The 25,527-nt window shown below is 42.6% G+C and overlaps 2 protein-coding genes across 2 annotated transcripts in view; both read left to right on the top strand.

The window, feature by feature from the left end:
- The window catches only part of LOC131460809 (butyrophilin-like protein 3), a 30,291-nt gene extending 27,607 nt beyond the window's left edge, over positions 1-2,684 (top strand). The window contains exon 8 of the mRNA XM_058631606.1: positions 317-2,684. The gene's annotated coding sequence lies outside the window, so the exon portion shown is untranslated. The remainder of the gene's footprint in view (positions 1-316) is intronic.
- Positions 2,685-15,782: 13,098 nt separating this feature from the next.
- LOC131460808 (V-set domain-containing T-cell activation inhibitor 1-like) lies at positions 15,783-25,137 on the top strand. The gene is made up of 8 exons (XM_058631605.1): positions 15,783-16,038; positions 19,255-19,581; positions 21,409-21,444; positions 22,028-22,306; positions 22,440-22,619; positions 23,044-23,103; positions 23,209-23,304; positions 24,188-25,137. The coding sequence occupies exons 1-8, from the start codon at positions 15,969-15,971 to the stop codon at positions 24,205-24,207; spliced, it is 1,068 nt and encodes a 355-aa protein (XP_058487588.1). The 5' UTR covers positions 15,783-15,968; the 3' UTR covers positions 24,208-25,137.
- Positions 25,138-25,527: the final 390 nt, after the last annotated feature.

Raw genomic sequence — 25,527 nt, 5'->3', positions numbered from 1 at the left:
TTATAGAGAATAGCATCAATAAGAATGTGAATAATTCTCCGTATCAATAATGGTAAAGATACTTTCTGTCGTCTAACTTCAGCAGAACAGAAAATCACTTTCTACTTTCAAATGTTTTCCACACCGCTGTCACGACACACACAGATGCTGATGCTCAGGCTCAGTGACTGCAGTATTTAATCAAATGTCCTGATGATCCGCTCACATCTGGACATCTGGACGTCCCTGTGTGTCACTACCACAGTGATGTATGTACACTGTAAACATTTATTTGTTGTTGTTAATATCTATGTTTTCTTTTCTCCTTTTTCTACAGGTTCAGCTTCTGACCCCGGGGCCAAGAGGAGAAAAAAATCCCACTTTGAATGTAAAAATAACCCAAACGATATGAAGTTAGTCATATGAGCTTCAAATGTTATCAGGTTTGTGTCTGTAGACGTGTTCGGGGTCGGTCTCTTGTGTCACGTATGAAGTTTCGAAGCGATCGATCAATGCATGTTGAAGTTTCAGGGCACTTCCTGTTTCGTGCCAAATGGTCGGTTTTTATGTTGTATGATAAACGCCCACTTCCTGTTGAGTTGAGGCCGTGGTCCCAATGGACTCTTTTGTTCGTCTTGATCTATTACGAGTTCCCACCAAGTTTCGTGAAATTTGGTGGAACTTAATTTTGACTTGCTCCATCCACCTTTGGCCTTAGGGGGCGCTATAGAGCTGTTATCTGTTCTTCCTTCAGATTATTATAATCTCCGTGGCTTTGCGATCATTTTTGAGCGGGTTAACTTGAAACTTAGCATGGAGGTCAGGTCTGTTGAAAATGTGATATTGGCATAGTTCCCCGACCTGTGCTTTGCTCAAGTGTTGTTATAGCGCCCCCTAAGGTGAAAACAGAGGCAAAATTGAGTTCCTCCAAAACTAGGTGGAAAGATGTCACAGACCAAGACGAACAAAACAGTTGACCGTAACCATGGCCTCAACTCAACAGGAAGTCGGCCACTTTGGCGATTTAGATAAAGATAAGATAAGATGGCGCCACGGACGGCTGCCTCGGTGCTTCGCTCCGCAGTACTTTGTTTGTTTTTGTTTATTTGTCGCGTTCTTAGTTGTCCCTCCATCATCCAATACACTCGAGAGGAACTTTTACAGTCTGAACATTCATCTGGTCACACTTTTTCGCCGTTTCCCAGCGATTCTGGTGTATTCACGGAATTTTTAGTTGGAGGAGCAGCAGCTCTCTGTAGGATGTTCAGGAGACGCAGACGGGGCAAGCGAGCCGGCGCGCTCGTTAAGCTCAGACAGCGGGGTTTTCGGACAGCGCTCCCGTCTATACATCTGGCGAATGTCTGCTCCCTGAACAATAAGATGGAGGAACTGCTGCTTCTCAACAGTAGAAACTCGGACCTTCACAGATCTGCTGCCCTGTGTTTTACTGAAACCTGGCTCAGTGAATACATCCCGGACACCGGATTACATCTTCCAGACTTTCAACTTCTCCGTGCGGACCGCGTAACGGAGCTCTCGGGGAAGAGGAAGGAAGGTGGAATCCGCTTCTATGTTAACGAAGGTTGGTGTACAGATGTCACAGTGTTGCGCAAATCATGCAGCCCTCACTTGGAGTCTTTTTTCATAAACTGCAAGCCGTTTTATTCACCGCGGGAGTTCTCCTCGTTTATTCTGGTTGGTGTTTACATCCCACCTCAGGCGTGTGTTACTGAGGCTTTACAACACTTGGCTGACCAGATAACGGACATGGAGAGGAAACATCCAGATTCCCTGCTCATTGTTCTTGGGGACTTTAACAGAGCAAACCTCAGCCGTGAACTGCCAAAATACAAACAACATGTTAAGTGTCCCACTAGGGACAAAAACACTCTGGACCATTGCTACACCATCTTAAAGGATGCATATCGCTCTGTCCCCCGTGCAGCCTTGGGGCTCTCTGATCACTGCATGATCCATCTTCTCCCAAACTACAGGCAGAAATTCAAATCTGCTAAGCCTGTAGTGAAGACTGTGAAGAGATGGACCACAGAGTCAAAGTTGGAGTTACAGGCCTGCTTTGACTGCACAGATTGGAGTGTTTTTGTGGCTGCTGCTACAGATCTGGATGAACTCACTGACACTGTGACATGCTACACCAGGTTTTGTGAGGACATGTGTGTGCCGACCAAAACCTTCTGCACATACAACAACAATAAACCTTGGTTCACTGCTAAACTTAGGATGCTTCGTCAGGCCAAGGAGGAGGCCTACAGAAGTGGGGACAGAGTCCTGTACAATACTACCAGGAACTCACTGACAAAGGAGATCAAAGTGGCAAAGAGGTGTTACACTGAGAAGCTGAAAAACAGGTTCTCAGCTAACGATCCTGCGTCAGTGTGGAGAGGTCTACAAGAGCTCACCAACTACAGGAGACCATCCCCCCACATAGCAGCGAACCGTGAACTGGCTGACGACCTGAATGTCTTCTACTGCAGGTTTGAGAAGCCAACATTCACACCCATCACTCGATCCAACATCAAACAACCCTCATCTCCCCCTGCACCACCATCACCCCTCCCTCCTGACCCCCCACCATCACTCAGGATCTGTGAAGAAGATGTGTGTCAGCTCTTCAGGAAACAGAAGTCCAGGAAAGCTCCAGGCCCAGACGGCGTTTCACCCTCCTGTCTGAAGGTCTGTGCCGACCAGCTTTACCCAGATCTTCAACAGATCACTGGATCTGTGTGAAGTCCCCTCCTGCTTCAAACACTCTACAATAATCCCGGTCCCCAAGAAACCAGCAATCTCAGGTCTAAACGACTACAGGCCCGTGGCCCTGACGTCTGTGGTCATGAAGGCCTTTGAGAGACTGGTGTTGTGCCACCTGAAGGACATCACAGGCCCCCTGCTGGACCCCCTGCAGTTTGCATATCGGGCAAACAGGTCAGTGGATGATGCCATCAATATGGGTCTGCATTACATCCTGCATCACCTCGACTCCCCAGGGACATATGCTAGGATCCTGTTTGTGGACTTCAGCTCGGCGTTCAACACCATCATCCCGGACATCCTGCACTCCAAACTCACCCAGCTCTCAGTCTCAGCCCCCAACTGTCAGTGGATTACAAACTTCCTCACAGATAGGAGCCAGCAGGTGAGACTGGGGAAAATCACTTCCAGCACCCGGACAATCAGCACTGGCGCCCCCCAGGGATGTGTGCTCTCCCCACTGCTCTTCTCCCTCTACACCAGACCTGGGCATTGTACGGCCGCGGGCCGCCCGCGAAAGATTACATGATAATTAGAAAATATAACATATTTTCTAATTATGTTATGGGTGGACTGGAACCGCATTGCTTTTATTTTGAAGGCCATTTATTCTCACTGTGCACGTGAAGTGCGTGTGATTGACAACCTGTCTACCTTCCTTGTCACCCCTGAAAAATGCGAAAATGTCGGCTCATGCCAAAAAGAGGAAAGTGGATGCCGAAAGCAGAATTTTCAAACAACAGTAAGCCATTCTCGGAGGGGGAGTTTGTGAAAGAGGGCATGGTCGAGTCTGCAGCACTGCTATGCCCAGAGAAAAAAGAAGTGTTTGAAAACATCCCGCTGTCCCGCCGCACCGTGACGAGAAGGGTGGAGGACATCGCAGAGAATCTGGAGTTTCAGCTGCAAAGTAAAGTGGGAAGCTTCGACTTTTTTTTCCTTTGGCTTTGGATGAGAGCTGTGACGTCCGTGACACAGTCCAGCTGCTCATATTCGTTATAACGCGCGACTTCACGGAGGACCAGGCAGCAATGCGGCCAATGAAAGGAAACACACCGGGGAGTGATCTGTTCACCGAGGTAAACGCATGCATGGACTAACTGGGACTCGAACGGGACAGACTGGCAGGTGTCTCTACGGATGGATGTCAGAATTTGACAGCGAAAAATGTTGGGCTTTTGAAAAGAATGCAAATAAACTGAGTGAACTCAACGCAGAGCAGAAATTGGTGTTTAAACATTGTATTATACATCAGCAAGCGTTCTGCAAGTCAGCGCTAAAACTTAGCCATGTGGTTGATGTTGTTACTACAACAGTTAATTTCATCAGAGTATTTTGGCTACAAAGATGATGTGATGTCTTTAACAATTGCCCACCCCTGCTCTACACTAACGACTGCACCTCGAGTGACCCATCTGTCAAACTCCTGAAGTTTGCAGACGACACAACAGTCATCGGCCTCATCCGGGACGGTGACGAGTCTGCATACAGACGGGAGGTGGAACAACTGGTCCTCTGGTGTGGTCAGAACAACCTGGAGCTGAACACGCTCAAAACTGTGGAGATGACAGTGGACTTCAGGAGTAACCCCCCTGCTCTGCCCCCCCTCACCATCCTCAATAACACTGTGTCTGCTGTGGAAACCTTCAGGTTTCTAGGATCCACTATCTCCCATGACCTAAAGTGGGCACCAAACATTGACTCCATAGTCAAAAAGGCCCAGCAGAGGCTGTACTTCCTGCGACAGCTCAGGAAGTACAACCTGCCCCAGGAGCTGCTGATCCAGTTCTACACAGCAATAGTCCAGTCTGTTCTCTGCACCTCCATCATCGTTTGACTTCAGGAGATCCCTGAAGCCTTACAAGGGCTCACCAGATCCTCACGACCACACCCACCCCCACCATGGACCGTTCTCCCTGTTGGCGTCTGGCAGGAGGTTCCGCAGCATCCGCTGCAGAACAAACAGACTCAAAAATAGTTACATTCCGATGGCCATCAGACTACTAAATTCCAAATAAGGAATTTGGAATTTGTTCCACGATCTGTGCAATATTTACCTGCTATCTGTTCTTACCTGCTATCTGTTCACAGGTTTCATTCCTGTTTTTGTTGAATTTTTGCACTTTATATATATTTATAATACAAAAACACTTATTTATTTCTTTACTATTCACAGTACACAATAATCTACCTCGTCAATGCTATGTGTTGTTTTTTTTTTATCTGCTTGCCAAGCAACGTAATTTCGTTGCCAGTTTTCACTGCTGTGTTCTCTGTGCAATGACAATAAAAGGAAGTCTAAAGTCTAAAAGTCTAAAAGTTTGGTTTGCATCAGCCACCAAACAGGACAGAAACAGACTGAATTGCACCATCAGCACTGCAGAGAGAATCATTGGTGTTAAACTGCCCACCATCCAGGACTTGAACACATCCAGAGTCAAGAAACGAGCAGGTAGTATCTCTGCAGATCCATCACATCCCGGAAATAACCTGTTTGATCTTCTTCCCTCTGGCAGGCGTTACAGAACACTGTACACCAAAACTGCTAGACACAAGAACAGTTTCTTCCCCCAGGCCGTCACATTACTGAACACTTGACCAGTTTATTTGTTTATTTATTTATTCACTATCTGCACCTTATCGTTTATATATATATATATTTAAAAATAAACCGGACCTCTGGTCACCTTTTTTATTCACTCTTGTCAAATATATGTTAAGTTATGTTGATGTCTACGTTTCATGTACAGCGTGTGTTTGAAAAACCGGAGTCGAATTCCTTGTATGTGTTACATACTTGGCCAATAAAGCTGATTCTGATTCTGATTCTGATTTGCGCCCTACGTAAATGAGCGAAGTCGTCCGAGCTCTTTTGTTGCACCGACACAAAAACACGCCATTTAGTCGACCATTTTGCCACAAAACAGGAAGTGCCCTACGACTTCGTCACACATTGACCGATCGCCTCGATAAATCATACGGGACACAACACACCGACCCTGAACATGTATACGTTAAGTATTATGATGCGTATTTTATGTCTCTAGCGTTTCCTGTGTAACAGACGATCGATTCCAGAGCCGATGGAACGGCAATGAATCGTCCAAAGAGAATTTTATATAATTGTGTTCATTGTGGTGTGTTGTGCAATATGGGCTCATGTGGTTATGCAAGGTACATCAACATACACTGTACATATAAAGAATTCTCAATGTATTTATAAATATATGTTTTGCATTTTTGTAGTAGGTAGATCATTTTGACTTTATATATCATTTTATAAGTAGCTTGCATGCTGAAAAAGTGTGAGCACCCCTGATGTAGATTAATGTAATGTTTCTGACGTGATTTAAAGCACCGTGCCTCATATGCTTCAATGCCCTTAAATCTACACACTGGGGCTTTAAAGACAATGTGTTTGCACTGTTACCCTTTATGTATTTAAGGAATATTTTTATGGAAAAAGAAAGCTGTGCCTTCTTTATTTACTGTATGTACATGAGTCACTTTAATAATGTAAAATAAATGTTATTTCACTTCCTCTGTTGTTTCTTGAAAACTGAGCGCCAGGAAAACACAAACAATCACAATAACTATTTCACTGTCTCTTTCTTTAGCGTTTTTCTGAATTAAAGGTGCGTTAAACGATAATTGATCGTTGGTTCATTGATGTTCTGACATTGTTGTTTTTACTGTGACATCAGAAAATGTGCTTCAAATATCAAAAGAACAAAAATACTTTAAAAAGAAACATGTGTCACATACTGAACACGAGAAATTGAAGACGTTTGGATTTAAAAATACTTATTACGGTGGCCCTGAAGTACAAATCACAACAACAAATCAGAACCGACAACAACAAAAGAGGAACGGCGTTAACGTTCCGTGTATCTTCTGGTCATTTGATTTTCAATTCACAAACGATATTTAAAAACAAAAAATGAGTGGTTATTTTCGTTTTAAAATACAAACTGTTCAGACTCAAGTTCATCTCTCACAAGCTTACAGTCCAGCCATTCTGAAATTATAGAAATACAACAAACATTATATAGAATTCAGATGATGGGACTCACAGTAATATGTTTATGGATACCAGCACACATTACAGGGGTTAAAGGGAACCAAATAGCAGACAAGGTGGCAAAAGCAGCAACATGACATAATAATATAGATTTAGCAATAAAATTAAGCAAAACAGAAATAAACAGCATCATTAAACAAAAACTAAAGGAGAGATGGCAAAAACAATGGGAGGAGGAGAGGAAAGGAAGATGGTTTTACAGTATCCAAAGAAAAGTGGGAGTGGCTAGGCGCACGGAGAGAAGCAGGAAAGAGGAAAATATCAGAATTGGTCATACAGGATTGAACAACACATTATTTCTCATCAATAAACACAATACAGACAGATGTGATCACTGTGGTTACGAGGAATCCATTCATCATGTTATTACACAATGTCAGAAATATCAAAGGCAGAGAGAAGTGATGATTAGAAAGCTGAGAGACAGTTGGTAGATGTTTTACTGAGGATATATTGTCAGGATTAGTACCACAGAACTTGGATCCAAAATTCACGAGACGGAGTCAGATACGTAAACTCAAAATGAGGCTTTATTGCGCTCTCAAAAACACGAAAATAAAAGAATGCCAAAGGCAAGAGAAAACGGCAAAGCAAAACCCATAACCAGAAAACCAAAACTAGATCAACTTGATTCTAATCTCTCTAAGCAGGAGCAATGTAACGAGGAACATGGAGACACAATAACGCACTGACAAAGAGAAGTGAGTGACTTAAGAAGGGGAAAGGGAAAAGGGACCAGGTGCTGACAATCAGGGGGTGATACCAGGTGCAAACACTCAAGGTAATCAGACAAGACAAGGACAAGGTAGACAAAGTGCAGACAAACAGGAAAACCTAAAACCTCACCAAAATAAAACAGGAAATGACATTTGCCCATGTGTAACATATAGGATGTGTGTGTGTGTATGAATTGGTGTATGTAGGTTTTTCTGTGTTTGTAGTATGTATATCTGTATATATAGATATAGATATAATTATGATTTATTTTTTATTATTTTCACCTTTCAGTAATAGTTCAGTTGGATTAACATTTCGATCCACACTCCATACCAGATGGTGGCAGTAATGCACCAAATTGTTGTATGAAGAAGAAGAAGGACCATCCCCGTGTACCGGGAAATCCAAACGGAGGGTGTTTGGCGGTCGGTTGGAGGGAGAATGCGAGTTTTTTGGAATAACGAGTGATTTAACAACATATCAAAGTAGTTTGAAGGAGTCTGGGAGCAGGAGGAGTTGGATTGAGTGGTCGGGTGGATATCGGCCGATGACCTGTAAGCTCCGGTATATACGATATCTGTGTACGACTCTGGATCAAACTCTTTCTGTCAGAAATGGCGGAGGCGACAGGTGGCAGCGATCGAGAAAATTCAAGTCGTGCAAATGACGTGTTTGAGGCGATTGATCGTGACTGCTCTGAAGATGACTCAGAGATAGACAAATGGAATTTGGAATTTGGTGAAGGGAGAGAGGGGGACAAGGAGGGAGAGTGGAGGGGATATAAGGGTATGAACCAACGCAGCCAAGCAAAAGGGAAGAAGAGATTAAGAAGGGACGGTGATGAACATAATGAGAGTGAAGAAGTGGGGCTTGAGCAAACGCAAACGGTGAGACAGGAGAAGTGTCCTGCCATAATAAGGTTTGATGAAAAGGGACAGGAAAAAATGAAGAAAATAAATCCTTCACGATGATAACAAATCTGGCTAGTAAAATAAGAGAAATACAATACGCAAAGGTACTAAGTGATGGCAATCTGTTGGTGCGGTGTAATAGTCAAGAACAAACTGATAAAGCATTAAGTTTAAAAGAGATAGGGAACAACAAGGTGTTCAGCACCAGAAGGGTGGGAACACAAAATGGAGGAGGGTGCAAAGGAGTAATAACGGGAGTGCCTATGAATGTAAGAATGGAGGAGTTAAAGAAAAGCATCAAAGGTGGAAAAGTAAAGGAAGCGCAAAGGCTAAAGACGACAAGAGACGGAGTGAAAAAAGATAGTGAAACAGTGATCATTGAGTTTGAAGGCGAGAAGTGTTCCTGGGGTTTGTGAGTTTCCCAGTGAGAGCAAAAACCATTAAGATGTTTTAACTGTCAAACGTTTGGACATATAGCCAAGAACTGCAAAGAGAAGAGGAGGTGTGCAAGATGTGGCGGTGACCATGAGTATGGGAAGTGCGGTCAAGGGGTGCAGCCTCAATGCTGTAGCTGTGGGGGAGCTCATAGTGTAGCATATGGTGGCTGTGAGACTATGAGAAGGGAAACGAATATCCAAAAAATAAAAGTTGAGAGAAGAATCACCGATGCAGAAGCTGTGAGTGTATCAAGAACACAGAATCAAGATAGAAATGAGCAAAGAGCTGTGGAAGGGCAGATGACAGGACGTACGTGAAGAAAAGAGACTCAGTGCCGTTCATAACTGGACTGATCAATAGTACAGCCCAAGTGAAATCAAAAAGTGTTCAAATCCAGCTCATCGTTTAAAGCAGCAGTGAACCATTTGGGGTTAGTGGGACTGACATGAAGAAGTGAGGGAGAACCTCACAAATCAGTCGAGCCAGGATGCAACATGTGTGGGTTGATATTGATCATTCTTTTACAATGGAATGTGAGGAGCTTAAGTACAGGAGTTTAAGCAATTTATCAAGGAAATGGCGATAAGACCAGATATAGTATGTGTGCAAGAACCAAGGTTAGACTTTGTGGTACATGGGTATACAGGGATAAGGAGAGGGGGAGGGTGGGGTGTGCCACATTCATTAAGCAAGGTATTCCATATAGGGTGCTGGAAAAGGGGGAGCTTCAGGAGTATATAGTGGTGGAAGTGTGGGAGAAAGAGGAGAAGGTGGTTATAATTCATTATTTTAACCCATGTAAAAGGTTGGAGCTGGATCAATTACTGACAATACCAGGGCAAAACAGTCAAAAAATATTATGGTGTGCAGATTTCAATGCCCATAGCTCAGTGTGGGGGAGGCATACAAACTAATTCAAATGGGAAAGTAGTTGAAGAGTTGATGGATGAAAGGAACTTGGTATGTATAATGATGGGAGAGGAACGAGGGTGAACACAGCTACAGGTCAGAGTCAGCATTAGATGTAACACGAGTGTCAAGAAAAAGTATACACCAAGATGGCGCCGCGGATGGTTGCCTCGGTGTGTTGGTGCGCGTTGTTTTGTCTTGTTTTGTGTTTTAACTCCGCTTCCCCTCCGACACTCTGACTCCTCACACTCCTCCTCTGCCTCTACATGTCACATTATCATTACATCCTTTTTATGCGTTACATTAACGTCATTACTGTGAACTTTTGCACCTGGTGAATATTTCACTGTTACTCACTTTCTGCCCAGCTGTACTGCTCTTTACTGCTCTTTCTGTAGTGCTCTTTTTCATCTTTTAAAAAAAAACAAAAAACCATTTATATACTGTGTATATATACGTACACTGTTTCACTTAACTTTTTAAAAAAAATGTTGTTAGCTTGTTATGAACCAATGACACCAGAACAAATTCCTTGTATGTGCAAATCGTACTTGGCAATAAAGCTCTTCTGATTCTGATTCTGATTCTGAAGTGCCATTGCGGGCGTTAGTAGTTGGGAAGTCTGTGCGGACTCGACTGTAGGTAGTGACCACTACCCAGTGACATGTTTGGTAGGAGAGAGAATGGAAGTAAGTGCGAGTGGACAAATCCCAGTGGGTATACGCTAAGGTAAAATGGGATCTGTTTCAGGAGTTGAGTGAAGAACATCTGACAAGAGTGGATGTTTCAGGAGATATAGAGGAGATAAATGAGAACATAACCTCAGGAATTTAAGGGTCAGCAGAGGGAGCCATCCCCCAGAGTAAGAGCAAGATAAATAGGAACCTGATACCGTGGTGGACAGAAGAATGTCGTCGCTGTAGAATAGAAACAGAGAATTTCTCAAAAGAAGCCACAGCGTGCAGCAGCTAGTCCAATATAAGAAGGCACAGACAGTAGTGAAAACAACAATACGCCAGGCCAAGAGGGCAAGCTGGAGAGAATTTTGTGAAAAAATAGGAAGAACGACACCTGTAGGAGTATGGGGAATGATAAAAAAGATGGGGGGAGATAGAAAGATATGGGATTATCCGGTCATGACGTGTGGGGAGGAGACTGCAATTTCTAACAGGGATAAGACAGAAATGATGGCAAAGTCATTTGCAAGAGTACATGGCATTGGAAATCTATCAGAAGAGAAGAGAGAAAACAATGAGTCAGCATCTAAGTGTGCTAGACAGGAGGGAAGAAACAGGGGAAGCAACTGACGAACCATTTACTATGGCAGAAATGACGAGGGCAATAAATAAATCAAGACCAACCTCCCCAGGGAAAAATAAGATATGTAATATAATGCTAAAACAACTAGGGGAGAGAGCATTATTAAAGTTGCTGCTATTGTACAACAAGGTATGGAAAGAGGGAATATTACCAAGTGCCTGGAAAGAAGCAGTACTGGTCCCCATAAGAAAACATCCGACACAACCCACTAGTTACAGGCCAATAGCCTTAACGTCAAATCTGTGCAAAAGAACTCAAAATGATAACAGAAGGATTAACATATGATCTTGAGAAACGAGAAATGCTGGCAAATTATCAAAGTGGTTTAAGAAAAGGAAGAAATACAGTGGATGCAGTGATAAGGCTAGAGACAGAGATAAGAAAGAATCAGTAGTGGCAGTGTTTTTTGATATTGAGAAAGCCATGATATGATATGATGTGGAAGGAAGGATTATTAATAAAGCTGTGCAAGATGGGTATAAGAGGAAGGGTGTACAACTGGATTAAGGACTTTCTGCTGGGAAGAAAAATACAGGTACGCGTCGGGTAGAGCTGTCAAGGCAGTACGAAGTAGAGAATGGGACCCTTTCTCTAGCCCTTTACTCTTTACAGTAATGATCAATGATGTGTTCTCAAAAGTACCAGAGGAGATAGGTAGGTCACTCTTTGCGGATGATGGGGCCTTGTGGAAAAGAGGAAGGAATGTGGCATATGTTGTGGGCAAAGTACAAGGGGCTATTGATGAGCTGGTGGAGTGGGGCTATCATTGGGGATGCCGGTTCTCAGTGGAAAAAACCCAGAAAATGTACGGGAATGAGCTGCAAAGAGTTGGAACGTTTACATTTTTGGGTGTAGTGTTTGACTCACAGTTAACATGGGCAGGGCATATTGCTATAATAGAAGAGAAATGCAAAAAAGTGATAAATGTGTTGCGATGTTTAACAGGTAGGAGTTGGGGAGCTAGTTGCTCGGCACTGAAAAGAGTGTATGTGGCTTTAATACCATCAGTGTTTGATTATGGCAGCATTGCCTATGGGTCAGCTGCTAGATCAAGGCTTAAGAAGCAGGATGTGATTCAGGCGCTGAGCGTCTGCAGTGGGGCTGTTAAGACAACGCCAGTACCTGCGTTACAGGTAGAGATGGGAGAGGTGCCTCTGGGGCTGAGAAGGAAGCAGTTGATGGGAAATTACTGGGCGAATTTGAAGTGACACTTTGATTCTCACCCGACAAAAGTGGTACTGCAGGAGTGCTGGGAGAATGGGAAGAGTCAGAGGGAAAATTTTGGGAGAGTAGGAAAGGAATTGGCAAATGAACTGGGAGTCTTAGCGGTGAGTCTATCCAGCAACACCGTTATGGATGCTTGAGGGCCAGAAAATAGACTGGCATCTGTTAGAAATTAAAAAAAAGAGGAAAGGGTCAAATAGATTTGGTAGGTGCGTTTGAACGTCATATAATGGGAGAGTATGGGGACTTTGTGCTGATATATACAGATGGGGCTAGGGAACCTGAAACAGGAGTGACAGGATTTGGGGTGGCTGTGCCAGAGAGCAGGATTGGGCTAAGTAGGAGAACATCGAATATGTTGGGGGTCTACATGGTGGAGATGCTGGCAGTGTTGGTAGCTCTAAGATGTGTGGAAGAGGCCAGACACAACAGGCTACTGATTTGCTCAGATTCCTCGTCAGTTCTGTCGAGCATGAATTCATTTCATTCTAATAGCCGACAGGACATGTTGTATGAAATATTGCAGTCAGTTACTAGAGTAATGAACAGAGGAGGTCAGGTTGGATTTATGTGGGTACCAGCGCATGTAGGAGTGAGGGGGAATGAGAGGGCAGATAAATTGGCAAAGAGGGCATTAAACTAACCCTGAAAACTATAGGCCAATTGCCCTCACATCCAACATCTGTAAAATAATGGAAAAAATGATAAATGAAAGACTAACTTATTATATAGAAAGTAAAGGTTATATAACTAAATACCAGAGCGGCTTTAGGAAAGGAAGATGTAATATGGACCCAGTCATCTGCTTAGAACATGAAATTAGAAAAGCACAAATAAACAAAGAGAGTGTAGTGGCTGTTTTTATGATATGATATGATGTGGGGAGAGGGACTTTTAATTCAACTGCCTAAATTAGGGGTCAAGGGAAGAATGTATCAGTGGATTAAGGTTTTTTTGAGAGGAAGAACAATACAGGTTAGAGTAGGGGAAAAACTTTCAAGGAAGTATGTGGTAGAAAATGGAACACCTCAGGGAAGCATAATAAGTCCGTTATTGTTCTCCATCATGATAAATGACATTTAGAATGAAATAGAAAAGGATTCTGGATGTTCTTTATTCACAGATGATGGGGCAATTTGGAAGAGGGGAAGAATCATAGATTTCGTTGTAAAAAAAGTGCAAGGGGATATTACGAAAATAGAAGAATGGGCATAGAAATGGGGATTCAAATTCTCAGTTAATAAAACAAAGACGATGATATTTACAAATAAAAGAATAGAAGATAAGAGTAAAACTGAAACTATACAATCAGGAGTTGGAGAGAGAGAGTGAAATTATTTAAACTATTAGGGATATGGTTTGATGAGAAACATACATATTCAGAAATGAATGGACAAATGTAAAAAAATATTGAATGAAATGAGATGTTTAGTTGGTAGGGAATGGGGAGCAGATAGGAATGCTTTAAGGGCTATATATTATGGGTTACTAAGATCAGTCTAGATCATGGCTGTGTGGTGTATGGATCTGCAGCATCTGGATGATAAGGTACTCGAGGACATTTTGGCTTTGTTTCTTTCTGTGTGGGCAGAGGGTTGCTTGCCAAAGGAATGGAACACGTGGTTGTGGTCCCTATCATGAAGCCAGGCAAAGAGGCATCTGACCCTAGCTCATACCGGCCTATCGCACTCACAGCAGTGCTATGTAAAATTATGGAGAGAATTGTTACTAATAGATTAGTGTACTTTTTAGAGACCAAAGGACTCTTTGTTGGTTTTCAGAATGGCTTCTGAAATTGGAGGTCCACAATGGATTGAGTTGCAATCTTAGATCAGGACATAAAAAGGAAATTTAACAATAAGGAAAGTGTAGTTAGTGTATTTGTAGATATTGAGAAGGCGTATGATTCTTTGTGGAAGGAGGGTTTAATGATTAAAATGTTTGACTTAGGAGTGAGGGGGCGGATGTTTAATTGGATTAAGAATTTTTTAATGAATAGAACTATACAAGTTATGGTGGGTGGTGTCAGCTCAAAGAGTGTAGAAATAGAGAACCCGACCCCACTATATCTGTTCTGGCAAGGCTAGATGTGTTGCAGGCCAGGGCTTTGAGACTTTGCTGTGGGGCCTTCAGAACGTCCCCAGTCCCTGCCCTGCTTATTGAAATGGGAGAAATGCCCTTTTGGTTAAGGCGCATTAAGTTAGGGTTACAGTACTGGGTAAAACTGAGTGGGTGCCATCAAACTTTTCCAGCAAAGTGCCTGTTACAAGAGTCTGACGGAGACAATAAGTATAAAACATTCTTTGCACATATAAATCAGTGGGCTGTGAGTCTGGGCTTGGAACAGGTTAGTGTAGCGGAACATACAAGCTGGCTACCTATGCCATATTGGGTACTGCCCGAGCTGAACAATGAACTGGTCTTTCTACAGGAAAAAGATATAAAGCTGGTAAATCCAAAAAATAGTAGAATATCTAAATTCAATTAGAGATAACATTTTGATTATTTTTACAGATGGATCTAGCGTTCCAGTTAGTGGGAGAGCTGGGTTTGGGATGTATGTGGAGCAGCCTGGGGTGAAGATTGGCCGGCGCATCTCTAATGGGAGCTCTGCTTTTACATCAGAGTTAATGGCAATCTTATGGGCTGAAAATGGATTGACCTAGAGAGGTTATCATCTGTTCTGACTCTGCAGCTGCTCTGGAAGCCTTAAGAAGGGGGAAATCGAAGGCACGACCTGATATCGTTATTGACATACCAACTGTGTTTTTACAATTGGGTTTAGATCTAACATCACCTTTTGCTGGGTTCCGGGACACGCGGGGGTTGGGGGGAATGAGCAGGTGGATCAGATTGCAAAACAGAGTAGAGTAGAGAGGTAGATGTCCATATATCCTGGGGGAGAGTGGAGTTGAGAGAAATAATTAAAGAGGGCTTAATGAAGGAATGGCAGAAAGGGTGGGAAAAAGAAAGCAGGGGTAGACACTACTTCTCTTTACAACCTCAAGTCAAAAAAGATGTACCTGCACTTTTCAGTCCCGTAGCGACTCAGTTAAGCTGTGTAGATTAAGACTGGGTCACTGTGGGCTAAATCACCATTTGTTTATTGTAGGAAAACAGGTGTCTGCTTTAGGTGAGTGTGGCAGTCCTGAGACAGTAAAACATGTTTTTCTGGAGTGTAGAAAATACAGAACAGAAAGACAAACATTGCTTGACATACTGTTAGGACTTGGAGTTCAGGCTTTTTCTGTTTTTTCTTTGCTTGGTCACTGTGGGAACCATAAACTGATCTCCAAGGCAAATTTGCAATTCCTGCACAATACAGACCGGACTATATGTAAAATCTAGTTCACCATCGGACCTGTGGAGGGCAGTAATACGCTAAACAGCGTCTAAACTGCCAATTGCACAAGAAGAAGAAGCATCACTGAGGACAGCCACAGTGACGCAAGTGTTCTGACAGTGCATGTCAGCAGCCAGACACCTCTCAAATTATCATTAGACGAGCGTCAGTTGTGTCTGTTTAACTGCTCACATTCTCACTCTGGACTGACACTTTGTCGGAAGTCGGGTTTGGTTTGCGCTAACTGTTAGCATTGCACTCGGATACCTGTGACGGGACGATGAAAACGCTCGCGTTTGTCCTCTGTTCTCTGGGTTGCTTTGGAGCAACACAACAGGACGAAACTAAAGGTAAGGAAACGGTGTGGCACATTTTGTTATCAGAGAAGTTAAGTCAGTTATTTTTTACAGTAAAGCAAGTTTCATTGCAGAGATTTGTTTTTATTTTTTTTTAAATGCCGGCGAGCATGAGTATCGAGTACCCGAGATCAGAGCTAAAATGGTGTTCGCCAAGGTCGTTTACATCCCACCAGATGCTAAAGCTAACAACATTAGCTCACTGGAGGGATAGCTCAGTGCCCTTCTGCCCTTTTCTATCCATAGTTCTTAACATCATGAGGGGACCGGAAAGATGGGAGGAGGCAAAAGACTCATGAGGTTTTAGACCAAGGCACAAATAAATACAATAAAATAAAGAACACAAGAAATAAAATCGCCCTGTGTGTGTGTATGTTATTTACATTAGTGTGTGTGTGAGATGTTGGGAGACGTGCTCTACGAGTGCATTTGTTGGGTTATGGGGGCTTTGGCGAGTTCTGTGAGTGGGGGTCTTTGGCCAGCTGCAGCATGAATGACATGGGGGTATCAATTGTGGTGTGTGTGCTTCCTGTATAGTTTTCTGGAGAGCGGGGTTGTTTATTGCTGTTGTATTTCAACGCTATGACTTGGTGTCTCTGTCAGGCGGTCTGGATGCCAGTTACGGTGTGGATGTAATGGTTGCTGATGTAGGACGGGCGTCTGTGGGCCAGTTTCAGTGCTTTGTTTTGAATGACCTGAAGTCGTTGTAACTGGTTGTCGGAGATGTTGATCCAGGCGGGGACGGAGTATTTAAAGAGTGGTCTGATGTATGCCAGGTAGACTTTAATGACTGTTGGTGGTGATGCGCCGTGTTTTCCACAGAGGCTTTTGAGGTGGTTGTTGTTCCAGGTTATTGATGTGTTTGGTCCAGGTCATGTTGTTTTGAAATGTTACACCAAGGAATGTTGCTTCTTTGCTGATAGTGATTTTGTGATTGTTGGGTTGCAGGTGTGGGTTCTTGGTGAAGAGGATACATTGTGTCTTGACAGGGTTCAGTTTGATTCTCCACATGTTTGTCCAGGTTTCTATTTCAGTTATGCATGTTTGGAGTTTCTTGGCTGCTAGATTTGGGCATTTTGAGCTGGACCAGTAACAGAGGTCATCTGCAAACTGTGAGACTTTGGCTATGGTGGCTGGGGGGTAGTAGATATCAGAGATGTATATGAGGAATAAAAGTGCTTTTGATGACATCTTCTATTTTTGTGTCGTCCATGGCCAGTTTTTTAAGGTTATTTAGGAGATGGCCAAGATGGGTGCTGTCTCTGGAGTGTAAACTGGGGGGGGGGGGGTTGTGGGTTTTCCAAGGGGTGGTAGCTTGTTGGCAAGTTGAGTCATGAGTCATGACAGGTAGACTGGTCAAGTCTTGGAGGCGGCGGAATGTTCACCTGCACAGTTGGCACACTTGGCGTGGCATTTTTCGTTGGTGCAGGTTCTGTGATGTTGATTTTCTCCACATCTCAAGCAGACAACCGGGTTATTGCAGTTGATGGATATGTGATTGAACTGTTGACATTTGAAGCATTGTTTAATGGTGGGTGGGGGCCGCGGGGTCGCTACAGAACAAGCACCCCAAGGCTTTTTTACGTGGTAGCTGGGGACTTCAGCCACGTACACCTGACAGACATCCTGCCCAAATTCCACCAGCGCGTCATCTTTCCAACATGGGGAGACAACACGATTAGACCGTGTATACTCGACGTGCATACAGGACTGTGCCCACCTCCCACACGCCGAACTGCAGGACTGGTTAGAGTGCACAGACTGGCAGGTCTTCAGGAAAGCAGCTGATCTTCAGGGGGACATTGACCTGAAGGAGTACACTGTCAGCTGTCCTGGGCTACATTGGCAAGTGCGTGGAGGACGTCACAACCATCAGGACAGTGACAATGCTCTCAAACCAGAAACCCTGGCTGAACAAAGCGATCCAGTCTCTGCTTAAAGATAGGGATGCAGTGTTCAGGTCAGGAGATGCACTGGCTCTCAGGGCTACCAGGAGGGAGCTGATCGCAGGGGTCAAGAGGGCAAAATCCACCTATGCTCAGAAAGTCCAGGATCACTTCTCCTCCAATGACCCACGGAGCATGTGGAGGGGCGGAAAATGCATCACACACTTCTACTCTAAAGATGCACAGTGGCAAGAGGTGACGTATACACTGGGAGGATCAACCCCTGCAAAGCTGCCAGTCCCGATAACATCCCTGGGCGGGCGCTGATAGGCTGTCGGAGGTGTTCACAGATATGTTCAACAACTCCCTCAGATAGTCGGTTGTCCCCACCTGTCTGAAGACTGCCACCATCATCCACATCCCTAAAGGCTCCGCAGTGACAGGCCTGAATGACTATCAGTCAGTAGCCCTCACACCAATAGTCAGGAAGTGCTTCAAGAAACTGGTCAGGACTCACATTGATGTCACTATGGACCCCCATCAATATGCATACAGGAAAAACAGATCCACAGAGGATGCCATCTCTTCTGTGGTCCACACAGCCCTCACTCACCTGGAGAGCAAAGACTCCTATGTCCGTCTGCTCTTCCTCGACTTCACATCAGCCTTCAACACTATCATACCACAGACCATGATCCATAAACTCTTTTCACTCAGACGGGGCCCCCCCCTCTGCAACTAGGTCCTGGACTTCCTGACAGACAGGCCACAGTCAGTGAGGATCAATGACATCTCCTCCACCTCCATCACCCTCAAATCCACCTCAAATCTTGTATAAGGCACCACATGAGTTAGGGCCGCGACTTTCCGACATTAATACTGGCCCCACGTTCGGCTTTTTAAAAACCTTTTTTCTGTGCAAAAGAAGTTCTGAAGGCACCATTGGCCCCCGGCAGTCTTCACGTGATCAAATCTGACCCTTGTTAAAACAAACTTCGGGCACCCCTGATCTACAAATTCACAATTTAAGGATCAACACATCAGCCTGAAGTATATATGAATATCAACATAAGTAATATGTTGATATAATAAGCCAATACGATTGTAAAGAAATGCCGAACATCGACCCAATTAATCTTAGACACTATTAATCTGTCTACCTGTTTTCTATAGATGCATACAGTATAGCAGAGCAGTAAATATTGAACCTTTTAGAAATGATTTAACTGCTGCTTGAGAGTAAAAGACGTGTCATGTAAATGTTACCTGATTGCTCTGTTCAAATGTAACCATTCAAATATATTATGTTTTCTTGCAAACCCAGGTGTCTCCAGAATGTACGTCAAGGAGGGGGAAGATGCCGTCCTTCACTGTTCTTCTGTAGAAAGCCTTGAGAACACGGTGGTAGACTGGATGAACCAAGATAAAAAAGAGGTGTGCCTCTACAAAAGAGGCCAGCACTGTGATGACAGCCAGGCCTATCAGGACGAGCAGTACAAAGGACGAGTGTCACTTTTCTATGACAAGCTGAAGAATGGAAACGCATCCTTGATCCTCAACGACACAAGGATTGAAGACACGGGGAATTACACCTGCATACTTCCACATTTGAGTTCTGGAAGCCAAAGCTCCACGATTGAGCTCTTCGTTGGTGAGTCATCGTCTTTTGACTTCTCCCTTCAGGGGTCACCACAGCAGGTCACCTCCACCTCCACCTTGTCCTCTCTCTAGTGTCCATCTCCTGTTCCACCATGTCCTCCTTCAAAATGTCCATTAACCTTCTCTGTGGTCTATCTGGTTTTTCCTCCTGCCCTGCAGCTCAATCTTCTATACAGTAATCACTGTCCCTCCTCAAACCATCTCAACCTGGACTCTCTGCTGAAGCACAGAGCTCTGTCTGCTCTGAGGTTGTGAGATTATTAAAATGAATAAATGATTGTGCATATTATTTACACACACACACAAATCGTTTTTTTTAGTCCACCTTTAAAAGTATTAAGCTGTTTATCAGCAACACCTCTGTGACTGAGACAAGATCTCCAGAGTTACCTTGGTTTTGATTTGATGGAATCACAGGACAGTTTTTATCCATATAGACTGTGAGAATAGGAACACAAACCTACAGCTGCTGCTTCTTTTTGCATCAGTGTTTGCAATATTCACTTTATTCTTTAGGTGTGTGTGGACAGGGCTTTGATCTCACAAATAAAAGCGAGACATGGCTCCAACACTGTGAACAAATCTTTTAAATCGACTGATTCTAATGATTCACTTACGCTGAAAACAACTGCTTTACACGTCACTAGTTTGTGTGATGAAGTCATGGAAAACGATACCAAACCGGGTTGAGTTGAGCCGTGCAGGAACTGGATAAGTGGAAAAGTGACTCATTGTGTGAATTGTTGGGATTCTCTAATCTCTAATGTTGTTAAAAGTCAGCTCTGTCCCTTTACAGTCATCGTCCCTACATGTAAAGTTCCATCTCTCACCTCCTCGCTCCTCCTTTTCCTTCTGTTTCACTAACATGTGTCTCTCTCCTCTTCTGCCTTCAGCCAGCTCATTGTCGGTGAGTAGTTTGATAAAAACGGTAAAAACAAACATAATGGAGCTGTTGTGGTTGTTGCAATATACTGAGTATTTGCAATATACACACACAACAACAGCTCTAGTGAGTGTGAGCACTTGGCGCCATCTAGTGGACTGAAACATGAATTGTTTTTTATGCTCAGTTAAAAGTTAAAACAAAATGTGATACCTGGTTTCTCAAAGGCACACAAAATATTGCGACATGTCACTGAATTGATTTTCCGATATACAACGGTATTATCATTAGGTTTATGTTCTTGTTACACTCTTAGTTGGTGGCGTAACAACCACAGTTTCTACTTCAGCTAAGCCCTTAGCTTAGCATGTGTGACATAACTTCTGTTAAAAGGAAGTTGTTTTTGTTTGTCTCCACTGCCACCTAGTGTTTGCTCATTGTGTCAACTCTTTCGTTTAGCCCTCGTCCAGATCAGGCTTGTCAGCACTGTAAGTTACCATGGTGATCTAACCTGGTTAAAAGTTGCACTCAGCAAACACTGCTCACTCACTCTTACTAAGACACTAAAGTGACTTGTGTTGATTGTGTTGTGCTCGTCAATGTGTGGAATTGGGCTGCAACAGTGAATGGATGAATGGATTTTTATCAATAGTTATCAAAAACTAAAAAGTGTGTTATCATTTTTACAGCTTTTCACGTTTCTTTGATCCTCTGTGACTTTTTTTGAGGATGTTGTCAAATATTCCACCAGTTTCTGACATTCTATTCACCACAACAACTAATCGATTAATCAAGAAAATAACCATTTGTTGCAGCCCTACTCTGGCATGTGTTTATCCCTTTACGAGTTCAGTTACCAAAATTAATATTTAAAAAAAATAGATAGTGTAGCTAGTGTTCACTGTAAAAACATTAATTTTCGTTTCTTCCTTTTAGAGCGGGTCTACAAAAACCGATTTGGACTTAAAGAAGGTGAGTGATTATCTTAGTGACATTTCTTTATCACACAAAGATTGACCGGGCAGAAGATATTGTTGATCACTTAAACAAACAACAACAACAACAACGTAGGGCTGCAACTAATGATTTGTTTTATATTATAATCAAGAGATTAATCTCTTGATTATTTTCTGGATTATTCGGTTACTTGGTCAATACAATGTCAGAAAATGTTGACCAGAGTTTTAAAAAGATTAATTTTTTTGTCCACAAACCAAAATAAATCGTCTGTATTGGGTCAGATGAAGGTGAAAAAGCTGAAAACTCAAACCAACTAATCGACGCTGAAAGTAGTTGTCGAATAATTTAAGCGATCGATTTTTAATCGATTAATCGTTGCATCAATGACCTCATGAAAACCCAGGCTCATGTGTGGTTTGTTACCTTATTCAGTGACACAATGTTTCCTGTAATTTTAACTCAGTTTTAGTTCTGTTGAACTTCTGCGATGTAGGGTTTCTATTTTTAGTTTGATGAGCTGACCCACAGAAAATGGTTCAACGTGTCTGGATGATGGATAATCACAGGAATATTACATTTCTCCTGCTGTTTGTAGGAGCCGTTCATGTACCATACCTCAAGATTGTTAAAGAGTCAGAGGCCGGCGTGGTGCTCCAGTGTGTGGTCAGAGGTTCTTCATCAAAGCCGAGTGTAGAGTGGCAGACGTGTGAAGGAACCTCTCTTAATTCAGAGGAGCCACTGGTCTCTGAGACACGAGGCCGTTACGACACCACGCTCCTCGTCACTGTGAACGAGACGAAGACCAACTGCTTCCGCTGCGTGGTCAAACAGGAGGACATTTACCACAGGATTGATGATAACATCATTGTGTCAGGTGAGACTCTCCTTAAACACATGTCAGGTCTTCATGTATGATGTTGTTGGTCTTTACCTCGTTGTTATGACCACTGTTCTGCTCATGCTGTCGTCTGTACATTTACATCCTGTTTGTTTTCTCTTTTCTTCAGAGAAACTCTTTGAGAAAAAGTCCTGCAATGTTATTCAAGATCGCGTTGCTGAAGATCGAGTTACTCCTGGCAGTGATGCAGGTTTGCTCGTAGGCGTCTGGTTTTCTGGAGTCGTCAGTCTCGCGTTCCTTCTGGGTTTAGCTCGGGCTCTGTATCTGATCATCAAAAGCAGGAAACAGCGTAAGTTATTAAATATTTGATGACATTTAAATATTAAATGAGCTGCAACTCACGATAATTTTCATTATCAAACAGTAAATAATTTTCTCTTTTAATAAATTAGTTGTTTGCTCCATAGAGTGTCAGAAGATGTTGATCAGTGTTTCCCAAACCTTGAGATGATTCAGTTTTAATGATTTCTATGTTATACGGAACAAAATATTCACATTTAAGAAACCAGATTATTTCTATAAAAAATGAATCCGTGATCGAAATTCATGGCGATTGATTTTGCAGCAGATTATGAATGAATTGATCGTTGCAGCCCTAAAATCAATCATTTCTTACTGATGACATCACGTCTGTTACTTTAAGTGTTGAAATGGTTGATGTTTGGCGCAGTTTATTCTCTTTGCGACAGAACACATTGTGCTGCTTCTTTCAGGCCTAAATGTCAAGAATGTGGAAAACGGTAACCAACGAGAGATGGAGCACAAGACCTCAGGTAAATATAATGAAGGTTTTAGGTTTCATTCACTCATTTCACTCACTTTCCTGCTGGTTTGATGTGATTCTGTTTATGAGACGGAACATTTGCTGCTTCTTTTAGATCAAAACATTGGAAACGGAAGAACTGACACCAAGAACATGAGGAATGGAACAGTGAAGACAGAGAAGGAGAAGCTCATGTCCAGTGACAGCTCAGGTAAACACGAGCAGGTGTTTCCTGCTTCATCAGTGTTTTTTTTTAGTCCCTGTGACGTCATCAGACTGCCGGCCTCTGATTGGTCAGAGAGTGTCGTCGCTGAAGAGTCATGAGCGCGACGTCTGACACGAGAATCAAAGCCAACAAAAGTTAAAAAGACTTAAAAATCCTGAAAACATGTGTTCATCTGCAACATTTAGCAAAGCTAATGTGTTAAATGTCAATATTTAACAGAGCAGTCTTGTGTATTTAGAGACAGCACTGCTGAAAGCCGGCCATCGTGACCCACGTTCACTGGTATTTCACTTCAGTGAACAAATCTTTCTCATGATTCAGTTTCAGTGAAAACAACTGCTTTACAAGTCACTCGTTTGTGTTTGCGTCGCGTTATAAAACCACGTCACGACAGTTTCACACAGCCATTGCTATGACGACTCCGCCCACTTTGAGGAGGAGCTATGAAGTCGTGGAAAACAACGTGACTGATCTACTAGAACTTTTTTACTGAACACAAGCATCAGTTTAAAAACACATTGTCATATCATGTCTCTACTTTTGCACCTAATTATAGAGAATAGCATCAATAAGAGTGTCAATAATTCTCCGTATCAATAATGGTAAAGATACTTTCTGTCGTCTAACTTCAGCAGAACAGAAAATCACTTTCTACTTTCAAATGTTTTCCACACCGCTGTCATGACACACACACAGATGCTGATGCTCAGGCTCAGTGACTGCAGTATTTAATCAAATGTCCTGATGATCCGCTCACATCTGGACATCTGGACGTCCCCGTGTGTCACTACCACAGTGATGTATGTACACTGTAAACATCTATTTGTTGTTGTTAATATCTATATTTTATTTTCTCCTTTTTCTGCAGCTTCAGCTTCATCAACGTGAAGTGAAAAATACACTGACTACAGTCTATGTTCAGAGTAGTCAAACTCGAATGACCTCGGGGCCAAAAGGAGAAAAAATCCCACTTTGAATGTAAAAATAACACTAACTCATATTTGACGGTGTTTTATGTTATGTTGTTTGTTTATTATGTTTCCTGTGCATGGGTCTGTGTGTAACAGTTGATTGATTCCAAATGTCGGATCTAAAAGATCGACACAGAGCTGATGGAACAGCAATGAATCATCCAAAGAGATTTTTATATCTAGTTTTATGAAAGTGAACTTAGCTCCAGCTGTCAAACAGGAGAGAAGCTAAAAGCTGCGTCGTTCGCTGTCATCTATAGAATTGTTTTATTTTATATTTTTACAGCTTTAATGAAAGAATTTCTACATTTTTTTAAATATGTTTTTGAACAGGTCAGTTTCTTGACGCATGTTCAAGAAGTGTCAGTGTAGCCTGAGCTGTGAAAACATTTCTTCTGCTCCGATATTCTATATTTACCATGTGTGTGCACTTATTAGTCGTAATTTAGTGCGAGAATTTAAGTAAGTAAATAAATAAAAGATGTAGACGAACGTAATTTGTTATTGATGCAAAATACAAAGTCACCTGTGAGGTCGTTATCGTGAGCATCATGAACAGATGCTCGAGCAGTGGTCACCAACATGTCACCTCACTTGCATGTATCCATATGATCACTCAGTGAAATATCATTGCTGTCGTTTATAAAAACCTGTGCTAATCGTTAGGAGTAATCACTGGAATGAATGTGTTTGCAATTGAATGCATAATATTCATCATTTAAATGGTGAATTGCATAAGATGTTAATATGGCAGCCGCACACATTATTCTCTACCCTTCAGGTTGCTCTCAGTCTCAAAAAGGTTGGTGACCCCTGTGCTAGAGAATTTAAAAATAAACTCTTTGTCCAGACACTTTGAGTGAATTTGCCATAAAACAAAGGACCAGGAACCAGTTTAGAACCAGAAAGTGTTTTATTTGTAATATTTCATGTGTTTTTCTGTCGTCACTGTGTTTTTAGTGTTTGTTCATTGTTTCACTTTGTCGTCTGCACTAAAATGTATTTTGCGACAATGATCACGTTGATGTAAATGACTGTTAAAGGTCCACTGTGTAGAATTTAGGGGTCAAATTTAAAGTCCAAGTGGTTCATGTTTGTTTTGGTTTGACCTCAGATTGACTGAGAAGTTGATCAGTGAAGGAGATTATTCATAATCAGATTAAAAAAATAAGATAGAAAACTGAACAATGTCATGTCAAATGACTTGAGGTGCCTATATGTCCACAAGGTGGCAGCA

Source organism: Solea solea, chromosome 6 (genome assembly GCF_958295425.1).
Source record: "Solea solea chromosome 6, fSolSol10.1, whole genome shotgun sequence".
In the NCBI taxonomy this organism is placed as follows: Eukaryota; Metazoa; Chordata; class Actinopteri; order Pleuronectiformes; family Soleidae; genus Solea; species Solea solea.
This window is presented reverse-complemented; position numbering and strand designations above follow the sequence as displayed.